General features: G+C 39.0%; 1 protein-coding gene across 2 annotated transcripts in view; it reads right to left on the bottom strand.

Annotated features, from left to right (window-relative positions):
- cntnap2a (contactin associated protein 2a) overlaps positions 1-23,927 on the bottom strand; it is a 412,736-nt gene that overhangs the window by 171,362 nt on the left and 217,447 nt on the right. For both annotated transcript variants that reach the window (XM_061713895.1, XM_061713896.1), the window contains exons 4-8: positions 20,124-20,271; positions 8,734-8,786; positions 8,423-8,573; positions 7,407-7,591; positions 1,360-1,503 (exon numbers count right to left, since the gene is read on the bottom strand). In XM_061713895.1, the coding sequence (XP_061569879.1) occupies positions 1,360-1,503; positions 7,407-7,591; positions 8,423-8,573; positions 8,734-8,786; positions 20,124-20,271 (681 nt within the window). The remainder of the gene's footprint in view (positions 1-1,359; positions 1,504-7,406; positions 7,592-8,422; positions 8,574-8,733; positions 8,787-20,123; positions 20,272-23,927) is intronic.

The following is a 23,927-nucleotide window of genomic DNA, read 5'->3' as shown; positions in this document are numbered from 1 at the left end:
CAAACAGTCAGCAGACACTCACGCCCATAAATAACTGAACTTTGAACTTTGAAATAATTAGCAGAAGAACCTAATTGGAAAAAATCGTAAAGTTTTATAAAATATAGGAGAAGGTTCTGGGTTCAAATCCTGGCAGGGGGTGTACCTTCCAACCAACAGCTTTGGATTGGTTCCAGCAGATACAGATGGATGGTTTTTTTTGTGTATATTTGTTTCCTTTGTGTATAATGTGATGGAGAAATGATGACAAAAACGTTGGTGGTCCATATCTTGAGGAGAAATAAATGTTTCACAGAGGAATGTTTGCAGGACTGCCAGGGACACAAATCACAATCCCTGTTTTGAAAAAATAAATCTTCTTAGCTGAAGAGGTAGAAAATAACTTTTTTGGCCACAATGATCTACAAACTTGTTGAAAAAAACGAAGAATTTCACGGAAAAAAAGAGTTCCTCTCTTTTCTTAAGTACTCTATAGAGGGCTTCTGGTGAAGACTTTGGATCTGAAATATTTAACATGGTAAATATCAAGCTATATCATTAAAGATTAAAAGAGGATACCTTATATAATGAGATAGTTATAAATTGACAAGAGACTGATTGTAAAGACATAAGCTAAATTATTTTGTATCCCACAGTAAGCAAGAGTTATAAGAGTCACTTCTTGCTAAGCCACAAGGAGCCTTTACAGCATGTAATACTCGTCAAAGTGGGTTCTTACTGGAAAATACCCCAGAAATTGCTTTGTCCTTAAGGGCTGTTGTCCTGCACGTTTTAGATGTTTCCTTGCGTCAACAAATTTGACTCAAATAAATAGATGAACATCGGCTTGTCACCAAAGTCTGCACAAGTCCGTTCATGACATGTTCATTTGAATCTGGGGTTGAAGCAGGAAAACATCTAAAACATGCAGAACAGTGGCCTTTGAGGACTGCAACTGGACAAGCCTGGGTTATGTATTAGGTATTCATTAGGTAGTCATTCAAAGAAGAATGGATTTGATGAAAAGAAAGAAAGGCATTTAAATATTTACTTTGCCCCGTTCTTTGTAGGTTACAGTGAAATGTCAGGCACCAAAACAACAGGGAGTACAGAGAGCACGCCGCCAGCAAGTAAACACATGGAGGGGTCACCGATGGGTCAGGTATGTCTTATTAATTATGAATCTGTTAAACTGTTTCAGTGCCGTGACTAATTTGCCCCTTCCCCACATTCAGGTCAGGTTAAAGTGACAGAGAGCATGTTAAGTATTCAGCTGTCTTAGTGAATGCGATGTCACTGTGGGGCTTTACCATAGGTGTTGTATCTGTATATTGTTTATTTATGCGTGCATGCAGGGGAGTGAAAGCATGTTTGGCTTACAAAGCTGGAGGTGTCTAGTTTCTTTCTGCGGGCGAGGTCTGTAATGTTGTCTCCATTGTAGTTGATGCTCTCCATGCAGCCTTTGAAGTTTTTCCTCCCACCACCTACTGGCTTCCCACTGTAAGGCATCCCCCCGAAACTCAGCTAGATAGAGACAGAGACAGAACAGAGAGAGAGAGACAGAGGGCAAAAAAAGGTAAAAAGAGAAAACCAACATATTAGGAATTATTTTACATCCAATTAGTCATTTATTCATTTTACATCCAATTTACATTCTATCAGTGAATCCATTAATTATGGTAATGTATTAATTTGTTTGCTAAAGGGTCCTAGAATTACTGAGTAAAATAATTAATTCTACATTAATGTACCGAGGGTGGGCTTTAATTTCGGCACACTTGCTTTAATACTGACAGAACTTATTGCAATATGTTCTTCTTAACTTTTAAGCCGAGTGTTACTACAGTTTTTGTGTGGTACAAACCCTCTTTTGGTGTTAGAAACGGTTTTCAGGGTTTACGGAGACATAAAGCTAAATTACAAAAGGTATGGGCGCAGAGACCTTTGAGCATGGCTCTGTTATGACCTTACTTACGGGGTTTTCCCTTTCAGAGCACTCTACATGGCTGTGACACCTGCTGCGAGGAAGACAGGCGATGTACCTTAAAATGCCCGAATAAGAATGACTGCCAAAGCAAACTATTTTAAACCGTCTCAAAGAAAATGAGGACGAGATGGAGTCTAGTTAAAAGGAGTAATGCAACATGTGCAGCACCAAACACCTTTAGCAGTTACTCATGTTTTCTCTTCACAGTTTTCATTCATTTTACTCTGTTTTAACTGGCAGCTTGTGCAGCTTTCATCAACATTACCACCAAGTGTAGAGGAATATAATATTACTAGATGGCCAAAATGCAGTGACTCACCGCAGGTTTATGTTCACATAAACTCATCTTTCTGGATTAAGAGCACTAAGCCCTCGAGGATGGACTGGTGATAGCTGTCTGTTAGCCAAGTCTGAAAGGTTCCCTTATTATCAGGTTAGGGCTAATTTATGCATCTGACTACATGGTGAGGTGACACAGACTGTAAGGGCGGTGAGTGGTCCGATGTATTACATTTCTGGCACTTTACTACTTTCGTTATTTCCATCGCCATTTTGCTGGAGCCGGGCCGTAAACAGCGGACTAAACAGGAATGGACCAAGATGAAGAACACCTGATTGAAAAAGTATTTTAAAAAAACAGCATTCCACAAGTCCAACATGTCCTTTCACGCCATTGTTCCCTCTGGCCAAATGTGAAATCAGATGAACACTCAACTGAGTTTCACACGTTTTCATGAATGATCCTTCTGAAACTCGACAAACCCTCACATTTTGGCAGTGAATTGCTTTGCGGCACTTCCCAACGCATACGACCTCAATGCAGAACTTCAAAAGGAACACAACGCCACAAGGGGGAACAGCATTCCCTTGGTGCTGAGTTGACTGAGAACCATAAATCAGGCGTAGACTTTGGTGACTTTTTTGTGGACCGTCTAATTTTAAACCACAAAAAACTCTTGAACACAGACAAAATGTGATGATGGTAATGGCGGAGTTAATTTATAAAACTAGACCAGACAAACCGTAAAAGCTGGGCATTATCTTACATATTTCCGCTGATCAGGTAAACAGGTGTCTAGTTATATAACATGATATGTGACGTAACAAGAGATGAGCAGCTGGTGTACTTGTTTATTTTAGATCCCAATGTTTGTAGATGAGTGCAGTTACATGTCACCTGCAAAATTAGACTATTGTTTATGATATGCAACAACAAGATAAACAGAAAAATTATAAAGTAAATGGTCTGAATCTTAGTTGCTAATAGTTTCTCTGTAGATGTTTCTTTGCACCAGAAGAAGAGTATGTGGAAGGGGTCAGAACAGAGGGGGGCACACGCGGGATGCCAGATGTTGCTGATGAGCCCACTGGAGGCGTTATGATTTGATCATTGGAGCAAATCAAAGGGCACCCACCTGATGATCTTACTGAAGCTTTTTTTTAGAGTGCGGTTACAAGTCTCCTGCAGAAGTGATCAGTTTCACTGCCACTCTCTGATATGCAACCACAAGGGGAATGGAAAGTAAGAACATCTTTTGAATCTTAGTTGCTAAAAGTTTCTTGGGCAGGTGTTAAAGGAGAACTATTATGAAAAACACATTTTCTCTTGCTTTAACATATATAAAGTGGTCTCCCCTCAGCCTGCCAACTCAGAGAAGGAGGAAAGCAACCAAATTCTGCAGTGTCTGTACAGCCGCCCGGATGAGCCATCCAGTGTGATGTGGATCTACAAGCCGTTCAGATTCTGCTCCCGTCGTTACGTAACGACGGGAGCAATTTACATAGGTTGGCCTCCGATGCGTGAAACAACACCCGCAACTAACTCCGCCGGCTGGAGCTTCCGCCATTTTCTACGCGTCATTCAGGCAGCCAATCAGCACAGTGCCTCATTATCATAGCCTCCCCGCCCACTCAGAATCCCTCATAGATAATGATGTTAGAGAATGGGATGCTGCAGACATGGCTCAGAGGCTGCATTTCTAATTTATTTAGCAAAAAAAATCAAAAGCTTGTTTTTAAGCTATTCAAGGCCTGTTTAAAATACTGTAGGTATTAGATGCCATAATAGGTCTCCTTTAAAGTGTTTCACTTAAAGATGAAAGTTGATTCTTGGACTAAAGTGAAGTGTTTTGACAGTATTAAATAGAAGAAAGATAACAAATAGGGGGACATTAATACACATTATTAACAAGAAATATATCAATGATAAGAGCTTTGTTTATGATTGTTAAAGCTCTTAGAAACAGATAAACTGAAAAATAGTAAATGACCACCTAGCCCAAAAAGCTCAGGACGATACTGACCATAGGACGCAAACCCCTTTCTGGGTCAAACAATTAAAGAAGTAAGAAACAAAAAGCGAGGAAGTTAGAGAACAGCAACATCTCATGAACCAGAGACCATGCTGGTCTGTCCACAATAGTGCTGGCTCTGTATTGGACTGGAATTTACTGATGATCAAAGCTCATTTAATGACATTTCATAACTCAGCAAGGCATTTCTAGATATATGTCCAAAGCAGCGAATGCTTTTCAAAGTGAGGAGGTGGAATATGTTTGACTGGCTGAGTCAAACAACCGATGTTTATCTGAAAAGTTGTTCACTCGCAGAGTATCAGTCTCCCTGAGGTCTGCAGGGAGGTTGTAGAGTCTGCAATCAAAGCCTGGAGGCTGGGAAAATACAGAGGATCATGACATTTGGTCATAACAGTAAGAAGGCTTCTACAACACAGTGACCTCTTTGAACAGGTGTTTCAAATTTAGCTTGACTTGCATTTTTACATGTTTGTCACAAAGGTCAGATCTCAAGCAACGGTTGTTTTTTGTTTTGCCAATACTGATATAAACCTTGAGATATACAGGCTGAGATTCTTCACATAATGTCTAACAGTCAAGCACGTCTGGCATGGACTTTGTGGTGCCTTGTCCTAAAGTGTAATGACTTCGTTGACAACAAAATGGGAAGACAAGCGCAGTTGGAGAAAGATCAAAACTGCATATATATTGTCTGAAATGTCCTGTTGTTGTGGAACCTTTGAGTTTATGACAAGTACTGTTTGCCAGCTGTTTTATATGTGAAAGCACCAGTGAATATAACCCAAGAATCTATTCTATAGTAATAAACACAAATCTGAAAAAAAAGCATCGTTTGGAGATGACGAATGGCACGAGCTACAGTATGTGTAGCAGATGTAACGTGCGAAAGCCTCAAATTAAGTAGACAATCATTGGAGGAAAGCAAATGTGATGGTTAAAGCATTGAGACGAGGACAGGTAGATTAATGAACAGGTAGTAAACGTCTGGTGCAAAATGCCAAAAGACATCAGACTGATGGAAATATAAACTCCATTTCATATTTTTCAAACAGTTATACCCGTTTCCAGTTTTTTCTTTCAAATGTTATTTTAGTTACAGCTTTGAGCGCTAAAGGAAGCAAAGATGATGGAGGGCTGTGTGCAACTGCCAGGCAATGTGGAGTTGTCTGTCTGTCTGTGTGCAAGTCTGTTGATGTTTGTGCTGTGTATGTGTCTTCGGCGACGCTCCAGTACACTTGGTAATTACCGCCAAGGGTAGACTCAGATGCACCCGGATATTTAGTCTACGAGCTTAAATGGAAGCTGAAGACACACAGATGCATGCAAACAGACACAGAGACACATGCGCACAATGGAGGGTGTGGACCAAATGGAGAAGAGTGATATACTTTGACTAAAAGCCTGTCACAGTTTGGCAGTCTGGGAAAGAGACTGGCAATTCCATTACTAGGATGCATTCAGGATGCACTGCAGAAACATCATACCACACACACACACACACACACACACACACACACACACACACACACACACACACACACACACACACACACACACACACACACACACACACACACACACACACACACACACACACACACACACACACACACACACACACACACACACACACTTCCTGGTACAGTACACCAAGTTGTATAGATTTCCCTGCAGATCCTTTAATTCAACAGCTTCAGTTTTAATTGGACTACGCTTTGTCCTGCCCCATTTCTCAGCATCCCACTTAACACTGGAATAGATCAGTCGTCTCAGCAATATTCTGCAAAGGGCAAACCGATACACGCACATTTATCGACACAAACACATAGCAAACAAACATACGCATGCATTTTGCCACACACAACCCCACTGTGCTTGTGCATGCATGCTCCCATATCCATAACCAGTCCACAATCAATTTCCTCTTTTCAGTATCATCAGCTGAACTCTTTGAATTCCATTACAGAATGGTGTTAATTATGTGAGTTTTATAGATTAGCACCAAACCACGGTCAGAAACCGATATTCAATTTCCTCTGTGGTGGCATTGTACAGTACTGACCACCAACGATGAGATGTTTAAATACAGTCACAAATCAGAGAATCATTTGGTCAAGTGATTAGGATGAAACAGGAATAGTCTGATGAAAGAAGCACATAAAGGTAAAAAGGAGAGACTCAATGATTTTAAATAATCGGACAACCTTGTTTTGACTTCCAGCTGATTCTGAGAGTTCAGATTGCTTCCATCAACAGTATTAACAGCAACAATACAATACAATACAAACGCTTGTAACGCAGGCACAGTCGACAGCTCCTGAAACGGATTTCTGAGTTTTCTAGAAGCCTGAAGCTCAACTCTATTGTCATTTTTCAAAACACAAATAAAAAGCATTGCAATTATCATTGAAGCAAAGCCTTCAAGCCAGTTCAGTTCAAGCAAGCAACTAGAATCCAATTTTTCCAACATGAATACAAATCACCCCCCTTTTTTTTTCTTTTTTTTTTTAAATGGAGGCCTTATGATGTATGTGCAGCACATTCATACATCTAACCCCGAAACCACCCACCAGGAGGACAGCGTATTGTTGAAATGTTTGTCTGTTTCAAAGATTAGAGGCTGTGAACTAATCAGTGCGCTCCAGCCCTGTTTGCCACTCTTGTTCCCCACCCAATGTGATTATTTGCTTGATGAGCAGGGTAATTAAAGAATTGTGTATTGACTGATTAAAAACTTTTGTACTATTAAAAACTATTCTTCTCCTCTTCTTTGTACAGTGGCCAGTCGAGCGAGACATGCAGCTGTTCTTGACTGACAATATGTCACATGCAACGAGGAAATCAGTAACGACTGAAAAAGTCAGCTGAAATTTTAAATTTCACCAAGTCCATCGCCTACCAGTACTTTTTCTTTTCTTTTTTTATTATTAATTAATTAACTTCTTCCATGTCTACATACACATCTGTCAACAAGTACGCTGATATGTATCTTTAAGAGCAGGTGTAGTGAATGCATTATTTAAACATAGAACAAACATGTCCACACCGTCGCCTTTATATTAACTTACCTGCTCAATGTTTGCATGGATTGTGATGTGTGTTGCTCAGTGTGTTTTATTTCTCACCTCGTAGTCCAGATCAAGATGGTCAAACTCTCCGTTGGTCCTGAAGTGCTGAGTGTGTCGGTCTAACGTGAAGTTAACATTGCGACGGTAGCGTTCGATCACCACTGAGTGCCAGTGGTTGTCATCCAAGAGGCTGCCGGTGGTCACAGAGGTGTGGCCCATAATAGATCCATACTGGTTACTGCCTGGAATACACGTGTGAAGGGATGAGTGACAAAATAAAGAACCCAGACGCTGGACACGGTCTAAAACCTATGATTATCATAATTTAACCAATATAGTTGGTAAAATATGTGTAAATCCCTTCAGTCCTCGCAAAATTAAAACTTGTATTTTAAGTGTTTTATAGCTTTTCAGGGGAAAAAAAATAAATACAATTTCCTGATTTCTTTCAGTTCAGAGCAGATGGTCCATTTGCTTAGCAGATTTGTAAATCATGTCCCTTTTACATAAATTACAGCCAAAAATATAACAAGTTTGAACACCAGCTAATCGAATATTTCTGGTACACCCCAAAGTGTTGCCTTCATGCACCTGTAACGTTGTTTGGTACACGAGGTGGCAGGAGGTCTATCAGCAACATTTCTGCCTTATGAGACTAGTTTTAAGGAGTTGTGTTTTTTGTTGTTTTGTGTGTGTGTGAGTTTGAATTCTGATACATTAAGATTGTTGTGAAACCTGAACTGTTTATTCCTCTGATACCTCAAGTTGATGCCATCAGTCGATGCTTGCAAATGGGATACAATTTGAGTTGGGTTTTGTGTATAGCTAACTTCAAATGTATTGATGTACTGTATATTGAATTCCAAGGTTTTAATTTGAGCTGTTCTTACAAATTAACCACAAATATTTCCACTTGCATTTTTTAATATCATAAAAACATGTCTTCAGTTTATCAATACAAAGCCTGCCACATCTGTTGTTGCAGAAGTCACTAAGAGTCAGTAAGAATACAATGTGGGTTTGCATGTAAGTATCTGTGAAAATAAAGAGAGTGACTTGGGTTTACTACTCACCCAGGTTTATCTGCAGCAGTAACTTGGCCATGCGAAGCTCCAGAGTGATGTAGTCACCCTGCTGGCCCTCCCCGTGGAGGATCACACCCTCACTTTCTGAAGTCTTAAACCTCAGTGCAATCACATCCTTAATGATCTTCATCTTCTTCACCTGAACACATTTTAATGGACAAAAATAAATAAAGTAGTTTATTGTACAAAATAAATAATAAATAAAGAAACCAAATGACTTTAAAAACCACTTTCTAACTTTACTGAATGTACAACTTTTATTGAATATCCTCAAAAATATTGACTTAGTGATTCCTTACCTTAAAACGATAAGATATTACACCCTGTCCATCAAAGTTGATGACGTCTGCCCCTACAAGAGGACAACATCAGACATGATAAGTTATAAGTGACATAAATGAATCATAAATGTGTACATATGTAGAGTACGCTTTGAATATATGAGCATGTAAAGAGCCTCTTTAAAATGATTATCTCAGTGTTAATGTACTCGCTAGCTCTATAGATCCAGACAGTTGGATGTAGCAGCATATGTGACAGAAAACCCTGAACTGAAGAATGTACCATCCAGATAAAAAGGAAAGAGGGTTGTTGCTCCAAAAAGACTGTATGGTTTGTTCTAATAAAGTGGATAGTAGTCCTGGACACATAGCTGTGAAGAGCGCCTGGGCACTGATGATGAGCTGTTTTGGCTGTTAAATCTGTGTCCATGCTTTCTTCTGATAAACTTCACCAATGCAGCTGCAAAGCACCGCATGTGACTTCATAAACACATGTGTTGCCAGGTTACAGGCATCAAACTCCAATACAGAAATTTCTTTCATGCCACTCTCTCTGGTACACTTCCCAATTAGTCACATGGTGTTTATTTGAATTAATTTAACATATTTATCTGTTTTTCTTTATAAAATTAAATTCGATCAAGTCAATTCAATTAAAAAACATAAATATAATTACTGTATTTGATTTCATTCTGTGTCAGGAGGTCTGGAGTTTTGTGTAGTTTGAATGTCTTCCCTATGGATGTACAGGCTTTCTCTTATGGAAAGAAAATCGACTCAAAACATTTGTGTGTGCGTACTACTTGATTTGTGCGTACTACTTGATTTGTGTGTGCGTATTATCTGATTTGTCCGCATTATTAAATTTGTGCGTAACTTGCTCGAAAGTACGGACAAAATGATAATTAGGAATTCAAAAAGGCTGCTACACACACATATCGTTAAATACGTATGCACGAATCGCCTGATACACACGCACAGAGCTATAGATACGCACAAATGGTTTTGAGACTCTTTTCACGGCTCCAAGAAGCCTCACAGATTCGTCCGTACATGGTGCATTTAAGTACTGGTGGAAAGCTTGGACATCTGAATTTTCATCTGAGTCAAGCGTTATTTCCCACACACAAATGTCTTGAGTCGATTTTCTCTCCATATTCTCTGAGTATTCCAGATTCCTCTTACAGCACACATTTAAAGGTTTTGTGATTGAGATTTACAATGTGAAGATGTTAAAAGAAAAAAAAAAGAAACAAAATAATCCAGATTATCCAAAAAGCAGTAGGAAGAAGCATAAGCTTATTTAATTCCTACCCCTTCTCCGTTACTCAGCCTTAACCCTTATTTACAGTCCGTAATATACTAATACATCCAATCCCATAATTATTTACATATCTAAAAACGAATACATACATGAATCCTTCTTTCTCCCTGTACCTTGTTCTAACCATGTTTTTGTACTGGTTTTTGAACTTGGTCGTGCTTGGACATAACTTGAGCTACACATAACCTATTCTATACCCTCACGCCAATTGTTGGAAGACAGAAAGATTTCAGCGTGTGTGAGATTTACTACATTTAAAATTTCATGAGGGAGAGATTTGACGTGATTACTTGTCTTGTTCATCTCTGCGTGACCCTGTGATCTGTGAACTAGTGACCTTACCATGGTGTACCCCACCTCTCAGCCAGTAACAGCAGGATTAGACGCCCCCCCAAAACCCAAGCGGACAGAAAACAGATGTATGGATGGATGTTGATAGAGAGCCTTCATTAGTCACATCTGAATGTGTGGAGGGTTGATACATGAAGTTTTTTATATACACCAAAGTATAAAAAGCACAGCTGTATATACTCTAGCCTTGTAATAGCTGCAGTGAATTAACATGCTTCTGCCTGTTCATGTTAGCTTGATGACACATCACCCAGGCTTAAAAGGAAAATTAAATTCAACAATTTGATAGCTAATGTAATTAACCACCTGTGCTTTTTAAGCATTGTCACAGCAAGTTTAATAGCCCTGGGGTTTTTCGATTCATCCTAAAAAGTGCTGCAGCACAAGTGACAGGGCTCAACAGGGAGACGACACAGTGGAGGAGATTTTCAGATCTTCAGAAGAAAAAGAAAGTGCAGTTCTTGAGGCACCTCCTCAATTTTTCTATCATCACCTCCGTTCAAGTGGTTAATGAAGACGGCATGTGAATGTCTGGGTGGTGTGATGGGCTGGAGAAGGGCAGCCAGGCTGTGAAAGGATAACAGCTTGGACAAGATCAGATCATCACACATACAGGCACGCTCATGCACAGACACATTGTTTCTCAATCCAAAGTGCTTCCTTGCTTTCTCATTTATTTAAAAAACAGCAATATCCAGCATGCCTGTCATGACGAATATATTGCATCAAATAGAAATTCCTGTCTTCTTATTTCTTAGGTTGTTTTACTTCAATCTTTTTTTTTCTTGTTTAGTTTCCACTCATCCTCCCATCACTTAATTTGATTTCTTCTTCTGGGTGTGCAGAGAAGGTTTTTTTTAAGTTTGTTTAATGTCAGAAGTGAATTTGAACCACTGGGACGGAGGAAATCGGGAGAAAGCAACATGGACAAAGTTTCAATCTAGCAGTAACTCAGATAACCTTCACGGAAAGTGGTAAACTCAAATGCTACGTTGTAGATATCAATCTCTACTTAGAGATGACAAAATATATAATGTTTAAACACATTTTATTTTATAACATGGACACTAAATGTCCTTAAATTCTTTTTTGATGAATTTAAGAGCATCATGAAGAATATGGCGAGGGAAACGTGGTTGTTTTTCTTAAAAAGTTCATTGTTTTTTGTTGTGAAATGATATGAATTTTAAGCATGATGATTTGAGCATCATTGGTCACCCTTAGCTAAAACCTGTCTTAACTGATAGTTCTTCCCTTTCATCAAGCTGCTTAAAGATGGCTCTCCTTAATGCCAGATCCTTTACCAATAATCCTATTGTTGTTAATGACTTCATAACATCTCATCTGCTTAGCTGTATTCTTCTCACTGACACCTGGCTTGATGAAACTAGCAGCGAAGAGCTGATTAAATCCTAATCATTTATCTATTCTTTGTCACACTGTGCTAGGACAAATAAAGGTGATGGTTTTGCTTCTGTTTTTTTTTTTTATCATGAACAAACAATTATATTTTTTTATGGATACTGAATACATGTTACACTGTTTTTGGACAAGATTACTACTAATACGACTGTCGTTTAACAGATACTTTTATCACAAGCGACTTACATCTAGGAGAACAACACAAGCAACAAAATCACATAGGAGGGTACAGCTGGATCAGTGCTGGTCAGACTGCTGAGGGTCCAGTTGGAAACAGGTGCTGCAATGCCCGTGCTAGAATCTTTTTTTTTTTTTACAACAAGCTTATTATACAAGAAAACTATGTCTGAAAAGACACCATCATAAGATCATATTGTCATAAGCTTACTCAGGACTGAGTCATGCAAAGAGCTGGACAAATCTTATAACTAATTCTGATGAGCAGAGAAGTTTACGAGACGCAAAAATGCTCCTTAAAGAGCTGAGTCTTTAGCTTGCTCTTTAAAGTAGGTACGGAGCCTGTAGATCGGACAGAGTAATTCATTTCACCATCGGGGAACAATGGAGGAGAAGAGTCTAGTTACTGATTTCACACCACGTTGTGGTGGAAGCACCAGGCGTCTTTCACTGGCTGAGCAGAGCTGTCAAGAGGGAGTGTAGTTCTGGATTGAGGAGTGAAGGTAGGCAGTAGTCGTTTGGGTAATTGTTTGGTTTTAAACTAACCAAAAAAAAAAAAGCTATTTGTGAAGGCGGTTTAATTGCTATATGAGCGCATTGTCTTCTTTAAGCCTGTCTTCACCATTTTATGTAATGATCTGGTGAACAATTAATACTCATCAGTGACATGCATATCTGATGATAGTGCATCTGTTTGAACTAAATTAATTTCTGCAAAAAAAACAAACCCTGGAAGAATAAAGAGAGAGTGAGGGCAATAAAAATAACCTGCCACAGATTAGAAGGTAAATGGTGCAAGACCAGGCTGCATGTTGATTATCTTATCTATAAAAATTGCACAGTAAATATGACAACGATATGAAAATATCTAAAAAAAACTTTAGTTTGTCTTTAGTAATTGACAAAACTCGTTAAGCCACCAAAATATATTCCCACTGAATTGCACCTCTGAGAAAACTGTAATACATTTTCCATGTAGTTCTCATCTGAAGTTTACAATATTAGACATTTAATTTTGGCCTCATCTACGGATGTGTGCAACAGTATTTCAATGCCATATTGCCAGTACTTTTTCCAGTTTCCCCCAAAATCAAGCTCAAGAGTTACAGGAGGACACCCTTGATGTTGTTAATAGCTCTTTACCTTTAGGAAGCTTTTCTTCGTGTCTCATGCTGTTTTAACACCAATCTTAAAAAAATAACAATTTTGAGTATTTACTCAGGGCGAAAAAGCAATTCTATGTTCAATCTAACTTCCCTTGTCTGAAAAAAATACTTAAGGTTGTTTACTTACAATTATAACTCATCTTTCAAATAACAGTCAGTTTGTTTATACAACTAACCACAGTACCGAAAGCCTTTGTTACAGATCTTTAAATTGGCATAGATGATCATAAAATCTCTATTTAAGTTTCCTTTGACCTTAAAACACGCAATTCTGCTTCTTCGTCTGGAACAATGTTTAGGTTTTACAGACACTGTTCTTAAATGTTTTCTTCTTACCTTACTCAGGATATATGAATGTTTCTGTAGGTAATTGTACATCTGACAAGGTTGGCCTTTTCTATGGAGTCCTGCAGACGTCAGTTTTAGGTCCTTTTTTTCCCGCCAAACTCAATCTAGCAACTGAACTCATCCAGTGTTTCACTGGTATCATTTTTTGGATGAGCAAATATTTCTTACAGCTCATCCAAGACAAAAGAGAGATTTGATTACTTGGTTCTAAGGCCTTAATGCAAGATGGTCACGGTCTGTGAAAGCATGTGAGTTTGTAAGTACATTTTGTAGACATTGAATGAATTCTGGTCTATTAAAATTTAAGCATCAGCAATTTAAATAAAGTCCAAAATGTTTGAATATATTACTCTGCTCCTATCATTGTTCTACACGCTTCTGGTTGAACAATCTTTTATTCATTTATTTTACCATTTTAAATGTTTTAATGGTCTAATGCTCTCCTATATTTTTAACATACTGAGTGAATAAACTCAGGAGAAATCTCTGAAATAATCAAACCAGAAACTCCTATACAAGAATCAACCTGACGTCATGGTGCTTTCAGTCTCTACGGTCATATTTATCAATAAACTCTACTACATAAACTGTGGCCACTGTCACATCATCCTGTTGTAAAATCAAATAAAAAAAGTAGGAATTATTATATGAAATTATTTTATTTTCTACATCATGTGCAATTGATGTCTTTATTTACATGTTCAGTTTGAACTTAGAAAATGTGCTACACAAATAAACTTAACTTCATAATTAACTTCAAAAGTCTCCCACCCACTTCATGAGACTGTCAGAACCCTGGAGAGCTCCATCAGCGATCGGCTTCGTCACCCGCGATGTGTCACTGAGAGGCATCGCAGGTCCTTCCTCCCCGCTGCCATCAGACTCTACACCCAGACTTGCTCACCGTAGCAACGGACAATAACAACATGTGCAATATCTGTCTACCTCATAAACACCCTACCTTCTTTTTTTTGCACCGTTTCTCTTTCTTTCCCGTACTGCACTACTTTTTATTTTTCATTCCAATGTATATACTGTTTATATTTTGTAATTATATATATTTTTTTTACTTTTTTTACCCTTTCCCTGCATGTGTGTGTTGAGTGTACTGCTGCTGCACAAAGCAAATGTCCCCATTGAGGGAGAAATAAAGGACAATCTAATCTAATCTACTATCATTATTTTTATTTTATCTTCTTAGGTTGGATTTCATCATGTACAACTGCTTTTCTTCGCCAAGTTGATCATGGAGAAGAGAATTCATATGAGATGGCCATTATTAAATAAAGAAAATAAAAATAACCATGTGTTTGCGTAACAGGATATAACATGGGGGAGAAAGAAACTGAATCCTTGTACTGGAACGACTGCAGATCTCTCTGTGGATCCATGGGTGTTACTGAGGTTTCCTGCTCATTATCAGCTGACTGATCTGCTTGTGGAAAGGTATGCCGCAGAGATGCCACCTGCATCATGAGGTGAGTCGGAGGTGCACTTAACTGACATGTACTAGTTATAAGGTGCAAATGTATCCATGGCAATAGGTGTCCGTGCAAGCAGCAAATTAGGAGGCAGTGAAGACAAAAGCAGGCCATCTACATTATAACCTGTGTACATCATGAAAAGAAAGAACTAAAAGGTCAAACGTTACAGGTTAATCACTGGTATGTGTTTTTTTCCAGTTAAACTTAAAAAAAGTGAAAGAGTTTTTATAATTCTAGGTTCGGTTAGGTACGTTTTTGGTTGCATCACTGCACTTTTATTCAATATTTTCTTACTCACCGCACCAGTGAAAGCTACTGATTCACTTTTAAAGCTGTGGATGTGTCTGGCTCCAGTCCTGCTCTAGAAATAGACGCCATCCACAAACAAAATCTACATAAGCACATTTCTTGGACTTGGCAGATGATGATAGTGATACATCATCCTGACAAGAGATTTCGTCTGTTGGCATAAGTAGGCCACAGGTTGAAGTCAGCTGCGATGTGCTCGCTCCTTCTAAAATTGTACTTTCATGGCAGTGACTGAGCTTGGACGAAAATTACATTTGTACTCTGTCTGTGTGTGACTACCCTTTACGGCATATATTGACTAATATTTTCCATCCTATCTATGAAATAATTGATTTTTATGTTGATTTTACGTTAATCAAAATAGAAATGAGCATGACAATCCAACAGCACGGTGGATCACATCTCCTTTATGGCCTCTAGCGTTGGCACAGACATGTGCACAGATGCACACAGATATGTTCCCTCTTATTGCACATTCCTAGATGAGTCATAATATGGCATTGCATTCAAGCATCATACATTTTGAAAACCCAGAATAATCATCTACAACCAACATATTTGGTGATTATGCCAGGAACATTACATCCATCTTTATCAGCCTCCTCCTCCCACTACCTCTCCTTTGTGCTTGCCTCTTTTATTCTATTTTCTTTTGTCATAGCCCAAACACTGTACTTCCGCTCTCTTTCATCTTTTGTTTGGGAGGCAGAAAAACATTTACGGGGGGCTGATTCTCAGAGAACTGAGGAGTCCGGGAGTGAAGGATGAGTAGATGAACAGACAAATGTATGACTTCTCATTTTCTGACTGAACGCTGAAGAAAGGAGCAGTGACAGGGTAATCACGAGGAAGCACTGCAGGCTTCAAAAAACAGCAGACAGACACCTCTGAAATATGATGCACCTGACCAGGGGACTGTGTGTGAAGGAGTAGGTGTATACCTCTCTTTCTGTGTCATTACTGATATCTGAGTTGTAAGTCTAGCTGGCTGATATTTGTCTATTCATAATGCAATGTCAGACGATGGTGGACAACATTTGTATCCGTCAGAAGCAGAAACTCCAAGATATTCTGGCTCCATAAACCTGTTTTTCTTTTAAATTTCATTTCAGTTTACAATGTACAGTGTCTAAAATTGGTACTTATGGTCACTCTTTTACAATTACAGGACACAAAGTGGAAATAAAACTATCTTACAGAGAAATAAATTCACTAAAATGTAAGTTCATCATTTGCTCTTCCACTCTACTTGCCCTGCCCACATTTAGCCAAACTATCTTTTTCTGCTTTAGAACATGTAGGATTGATTTTGGAGAGCAGCTTCTCTTGTACAGTAACTCTTTATGTGTTACGTAGCTGGCAGAGACCTGGCCCGGCTGTATACCGTACCTCTCACGCAATGACAGCTGGGATGGATTCCAGCCCCCGCATGACCCTGAACAGGATGAAGCAGGTATGAAAAGTGGATGGATGGATGGCTGGTGGAAGGACAGCATTTGATGGAGAGATTTATGGTTCCCGCTTCGCAATAAAATGGGTCACTTTGAAATTCAAGCTTTCTTGCTTTTTTTCTTGTAAAGTGTAATTGAGCATGAAATCATTTAAGGTGATAAAACCTTTGATGCATCATGCAATAAAGTAATCCCATAGATATAGATATTAAATGCATAAGTAGACTGCAGACATACACGTTCAAATAGAGATTAATAGACCCTCTGCAGAGAATTTCATCATTCATAATGTCCGTAAGACTATTTGAAGACAAAGTTAATCAGTGAAGAGGGACCGAAGCAGTCTTCTCAACCTTGTGCTTTAGAAACTAAACTGGATACTACTTCAGAAAGTGTTTTGTATACACACAGCATTTATTCTGTCCAGTAGGTTTCTCCCTCTGGCAAATAAGACTCACACAAGTGTGTTTCTTGACAGCCCGCTCAGTGCTGTGTAAGCTGTCACTTGTTGTTTCTTTTGCTAAACTCAAAAATGATATTTGGCTGAACATTACTGATATGAAAGGCTTTATGCTTTAACTGGTAGAGGCAAGTCCTGAAGGCGTAAAACTAAAAAATAAGTAACTGCGTTAGAGCCGAAAACATTTTACAGTTTTTAAATGCATACAACTTTTAATGATAAAGTTGTGTACATTTAAAACACTTAATGAGGTAAATATTCATGAAACTGACATGTTTTTATTGGGGAAAAAAAAGAAGATATTTCCAAATAAAAGTAACTTTGGACATGAAAAGGGGGATTCTGTTAGTTGCCTTTATACACCACCATAATAGATTGGAAATGATGCATTATCATCAAAATGTTGACTTTTAGTTTCCTTTAAGAGCTTTTGCAAAAAATAAAGGATTTACCATTAAGGATTTTTTATCATTTTAAGTAATATACCTTAAATGTAATAGTGAATATAACCATCACTTTTAAAAGCAGAAAAATTAGGAAGTTTTTTAGGGTTTGAGCATGAAAGCTTTGAACACCTTATTATACACTTTTTCCACAAAATGAATGCAATTTTGGGTAAACGAGGTGTCAAATGAGGTTTCACTAATACATAAAAGACCATTCTGAGCTCTCTTCTTGGTGATGCTTTGCCAGACCTTGCAGCCACCTTCAGTTCATACTTCTTTGTGTGTCTTTCTGCCTAAAATTTAGTCTTCATTAACGCAGTGAGACCAGGCAACGTACTTGGCCACTGAAGAATATTCATTTTTTTTCTTCAAAAAGACTTGAGCTGCTTTCTCAGTACATTCAGGATCATCATTCAACTGCACTGTGAATCCTTGTCCCACCAACATGTCTGCCACAGAGGGAGCAGAGTTTGTTGACTCCAAGGTTGGCATCCTCTGTGGCCCATTAGTGGGACTGAGGTCTCTGAGGCCCTTAAACAGCTCCACGTTGGCCGGGCTCCAGAGCTGGATGAAGTCCACCCTGAGTTCATCAAGGCTCCGGGTGTTGTAGGGGTGTCTTGGGCAGCACGTCCCTGCAATCATTATGGGAATATTGTAGGCAGTGCCTCTGGATTGGCATACTGGCGGTAGTGATTGTCTTATTAAGAAGGGCATGTTCATATTACAGGGATACCACAGAGCCACAGCCTCTCTGGTAAGAACTATGCAAGATTACTGGAGAAGAGAGTCCAGTTGTCATACAGTATCTTGAAGAAGCCTGAGGGGTACAGTCTTTTTCTTTTCCATATATATTCTCCTGTTGCTCCAGGAGTATGGGCACAATGTCTGTTGCTATGGTCTACTCATTTACAAAATAAACAGAGAGAGAGTTTGGTCCACATTGTCAGTAGAAAGTCAGATTTGTTTCCAGTAAGCGTGGGAGACCATCAGGGCTGCCCTTTGACACTAATTGTGTTCATAACTTTCATGGACAGCATTTTTTAGGTGCAGCTAAAGAGCAGAGGATGTGGTCAGCTCAGGATTAGATCTCTGCTCTTTGCAGATGAAGTAGTGGGGTTGGCTTTTATCTGTTGACTTTTATTAGACCTTTTATCTACTTCACTTTACTTGAAGTAACAAGGAAATTGATTGCCCTTGGCCAATTAACTTCTTTACAGTCAACTATCTAAATACCTCTGAGCTCCTGAAAACACTTTACTTAACATAGCTATAAGTCCTGAATGGTAAATGCCATCGTTTCTTTTTTTTTTTTTTTTTTTAAGAAACCTTATAAATTAAAGCTGAAAGTGTTAAAACCCTGGCTTTGCAATAAAACTGCCAAGGTTTAAATAGTTCCATATGAAATTCATAAAAAAAGAAACAAAAGAGTAAAGAAGCATAAATGCTGTCACCTCTCTTGTCTACACTATCAAAAGTCTTATTTCCAAGGTGAAGCTTGAAAGTAGGGAAGTATGCAGCTCTTGGATGGCTTTGTTTTTACATCTATTGTGATGTGTAGCTGCAAATTCCCACAAACACATCTGTGTGTGTTTCTTTGTAAGTGCAATTTGTAGCACATCTTGTCATCCTTATCCTGACTGACTTGCTTCTTTTAACATGAGGAGGAAATGAAACAAGGGAAATATAATCAAAGAAGCTGAAGAATGACTAGAATATAATACATGCCCTCGTATGCACACACAGACTAACACACGCTCACAAACATAGCCACACACAGCGTAATCGCATCTTCAGAATGAAAAATGTGCGTGTGTCACTTATAACAGCAATTTATGCAGAGCCTTAATTGAAATTGTTATCAAAATCAATTTGGCAGCCTTTAATAGGATGAGAGCAAAGAGGTTGCAGGAGAGTCAGTTCCCTAGATGATGCATTTGTTAGAAAGCAAGAGGCAGTTGGTGAGAGTGTATCTTCTCTTCGTATGTCAATCAGTCTGAAACAATGGGCTGCAGAAAAAGAGTTTTCTTAATATGCACATGTGTCCAGGTAGCAGGTTTTTATGCAGGCATTGTATGCCAGTACTATTTACATTCAGTGTATGTACAATGTAAGCTCCGATTGGGACTAAAATAAATCTTTTCCACAATCATTATACTCCTTAAACAGATTTGTAATTATATGATATTGTAGCATCCATTATACGAACATCTTCAGAATTCATGTGAGTGAACGTTCGAGGTTTCTGGAATACATTTGTATTTTTACCTCATCTGTCGCGTATCTGTTTTCTCATCACTGACTGAAGCCTGACAAAGTGGCTACAACTCTCCAGATATGCAAATGAAAAACAACTTCTTTCCCTGTTAGATACAGTATGTCTGATATGTGTGAATGAGAAATGCTAGAGAGTCAGTTTGAGTGAAGATATGTGCAAACATGAAGCGTTGCGTCTGTGTCTGTCTACACTCACAGTAGGAGCATCCATAGACTTCTATGCGGAGACCAATCCGTCCCTCCTCACTCCAGGCCAGTGGGATGAGCCGAAGGAAGCGAGCAACGATTCCCTGCTGCAGCTCATGGCGAACCGCGCTCTCTGAGTTGGAGTTTCCAGAGAAGGCCTGTGAACACAAACAGTCATACATGAATGCATGCACACATACAAACATACATGCACATGCAGGTCCTCTGAACCATAGCTGAAAAGAATCACCAGCCTGTTATTAACAAATTCAGAAGTTGGGTACTGTAGGTTCTTATGGTATAGGGCTGAATCAGTGCCCTTAGCATGAATAATTTATACTTCTGCGATGGCAACATTAATGCAAAAAAATACATTGAGACTTTAGAACGACATATGCTGCCTTCAACACCAGACGCAAAGTGCATCTACTCAATCGAATAACAGAATGTGCAATCTGCAAGCATCAGAGCAGAGACAGCGCATCATAGTCAGTGGCTCAGCCTGGTATACGGATCTGCACTATCAATCTTGTTCCTCGGCATTGCAATTTCTGAAAAAAGCAAATTTTCTCTCACTTTTCTCTCTACATCTTTGTCCACTTCCACCAAACTCAAAGATTTGGATGAAAATTGTGGCCAAATAAACCAAAGAAAAGCAGGAAACAATGACAGCTGGTTCCGATAACAAGACAATGTTGGTCCAAATACGGTGCTCCCATCCCAACATGCAGCCTGAGCTGACGTAGCTTTCAGTTACTACTGGTGTGGAATTGAATGTTTAAATGGTGACCTTTTCATACCACCCTTCCATACCACCTTGCCAAAACCTTGATCTACTCCTGCGAAGTATGACTTCAACTGACACTCCTCCAACCTTTCTAGCAGAAAGTTTTCCAAATAGAAATCTTCAAATTGGATCTATCCCTTCCAGGTCCCCTGCGGTTCTAAAACTCAAGAAGTCAATAAACAGGCCTCAAACAAGTCAAACAAATGGATGATCACAGTGGCTATTTCCGTTTTTTATGTATTGCAAATGATCTGGACATGCATAGGCTGTTTTATATTTATCACAGCTTGACAGCATGAGCTATTTTCATGTGTTGTTTCATGCATCGTTGGTGTAAGTGGATTGGATGTCACATTTCAATGACAGCTTGCTGGAGTGAATCTCCTGACAGCATTTTCAATCTTGGTTTTTTCATTTGTACATCCCTTGATTTTTGCTGTGTGTGATGGTTATAAACTAATAGTTGAATGTGCGAATGATGTATTCAAAGCCTATACAAATTTAGTTTTTAAATAGCAGTAAAATACAATTACTCTACCCAACAGCAGAAAATTATCAGGATGTTAAAATTGCCTCTCTCAACTCCTTCTTGTTTACTTTTTTCTGTTTCTTCCTCTCTCCTCTGCTCTTCCTATTGTGCATCTCGTCTTTCACTTGGCCTGGAACATGACCGGGCAAACATGACTCCTGCTCTCCACTAATCCTCCTCACCATAGTCCCTGAACTATTTTCACTCGTGTGCTTTTCGTCCTCTGTGAAATAAACATCCCCCCCGCTCTCTGTATTTTTCATCTCCGCACATATGCTCAGAGCAGTTGGCACAAAACCATTGGGGAGAAGCATCATTAATAACATAGCAGGTAACTAGACGAGAGCAAGACACTAGGCAGCCATGTGTTATTCCAGATAAGACATGGAGTGGGCAGGGCAGAGGATGAGTGTGGAGGTGTTGAAAGGAGTGGGGGGGCACTCAGACAGTCTGCTTGGAGCCGACTCCTCAGTGACCCAAGAATGTATCCATGAAGATATGTTATCTGCAAAGAAGGTCAAGAGTTCACACTGAGCCCAGAGCCACTGAACTTCCACTGTCCCTCACTTTTATTTTTAATCTGTATTTATCCATGAAAGGTTAACTGACAACAAACACTGTTTTGTTGGTGACCAGCTTCATATTTACACAGCTCTATGTGACTCATCAGGAAGCCCTTCAGAAATACTTCAACTACCGCTGCTTCTTCAGTGAGCAGATGCTCACATCCTGGAGAACTGGGTTAAGTGACTTGCTTGATGGTAGTTTGCCATCACTGACGGTTGGTTCAGCACTCAATAAGAGCTGTGTAGGTATCCCACACTGTGAAAGATTACTTTTAACATTAAATCAGGGTGCCTGTGTGAAGGACTGAATAATATTCATTGCAGAGCTGTTAGATCTAGAGATGCAGTATTCGCTGGGTGTATCCTTTCTGTTTCCATAATTATGCCATAATTACCATCTGTAAGAACAGTAACAAGAAGGTTAATGTATATCTACGGCAAAGGGGGTACAATGAATCCTATTTATCTATATGAAATGTTAATATGCACTATGAATAACACTAAGGTGAATATTGAAAGTATGCAAGTATGAATCTGTGTTATTTTTTCCTAACAAAAAAACCCACAGCGTATGCGTATCTATCTTGATTAAATAATACTTTAGCACTTTTTCATTCGGTACATTTCTTAGCCATGAATAAATGGACCCTGGTGAATCCATGGATTTAGGTGAGTCTGTGGACATGAGTCCCAATTAGTCAACCTCGAACCGTACATGTATTTTTTTGCAAGACTTCTGATTATGCAGGTTGTATGCTTTGACGCCACAGGCAGAAAACAACACGGTGCCAATGACAGCACAGCTAACATGGTATCACCTTGAGCTGCAGATGCTGAAAGGTGGTAGTTTTGTTTGTGCATGTTGTAATGTATAACATACAAGGAAAGTGGTAAATAATACATTATCCTCTGTAAACAATTTGTATTTCCTACAGACTCCTGACGTGAGAGGCAGCCCTGGGATTCAATCCCTCAGAGTTTGGGATCCAGGGCGGCCAAGTTTTACTGGCAGAGGATCTGCAGGGATTTGCATAGCTCTGGTAGAGTCATTTATCTGATGATGTTAATGATGTTAGGCCTAAAGCTAACTAACTATTTGCAATAAGATTCACGCATGTAAAGAATTGCCATCACACCCAGTGTTGCTTCCTTTAGTGTGATGTTTGTGGTTAATTTTTAAACTGCTGAATGAGTGCGTTGTTCATTTTGTCTATTTTGGACGCATGACTTGCAGAATGAGGTCAGCCATATGGTATATTTACCATGATTATCCTTTTTAAATGTTTTTGTCTTAAGTTAGTCAATACGAGCTTCAGCAGAGGACAGCTATTTCTGGGTTTCATTAATTAATTAATTAATTATTTCCACTTTTCAGGCCCTGCTTTTTTACACCTGCTGGTTAAGTAGCAGTTATTCCCAAGAAAAATGAGTATTGTAACATCTTTAAAATGACTGATAACTCTTCTTTGTTAGCTCTCCTTTGGCCATTTGAAGCACTCAACAAGACAAGACAAATGCATCCATTCACACAGATGTCCGTAGTGTTTATTTAGCCACACTCACAAAGACTCTCTGATGACACATTAAGAGAAATTCAGGATTCGATATCAGACCCAAGAACAATTCAACATGAAAACCTAAAGAGTTAGAGACCAAAGAACCAACCATGCAATCAGGGAAGAATCCAATCCATTTCCTGAGCTGCAGGCATGTATGGCACAGTGGCAGAAATTATATATTATCCCTTTCAAGAGTAACTACAATTTATTTTCTTTTACTGTTCAAACATTCATGAGCAGCAACTGAGCAAAATTCACCATGTCATCCAGCTGCATGCAGATACATGGAATACCTTCTGGGAGAAGTCTGATGTGTTGATAAGGTTGTGCACAAAGAGGGCAGTGTTCCTTCAATCACCAGAGATTGCAATAA

This window comes from Cololabis saira, chromosome 22 (assembly GCF_033807715.1).
Source record: "Cololabis saira isolate AMF1-May2022 chromosome 22, fColSai1.1, whole genome shotgun sequence".
Classification (NCBI taxonomy): Eukaryota; Metazoa; Chordata; class Actinopteri; order Beloniformes; family Belonidae; genus Cololabis; species Cololabis saira.
Note: the sequence above shows the minus strand (reverse complement) of the source record. Positions and strands in the feature narration are given on the sequence as shown.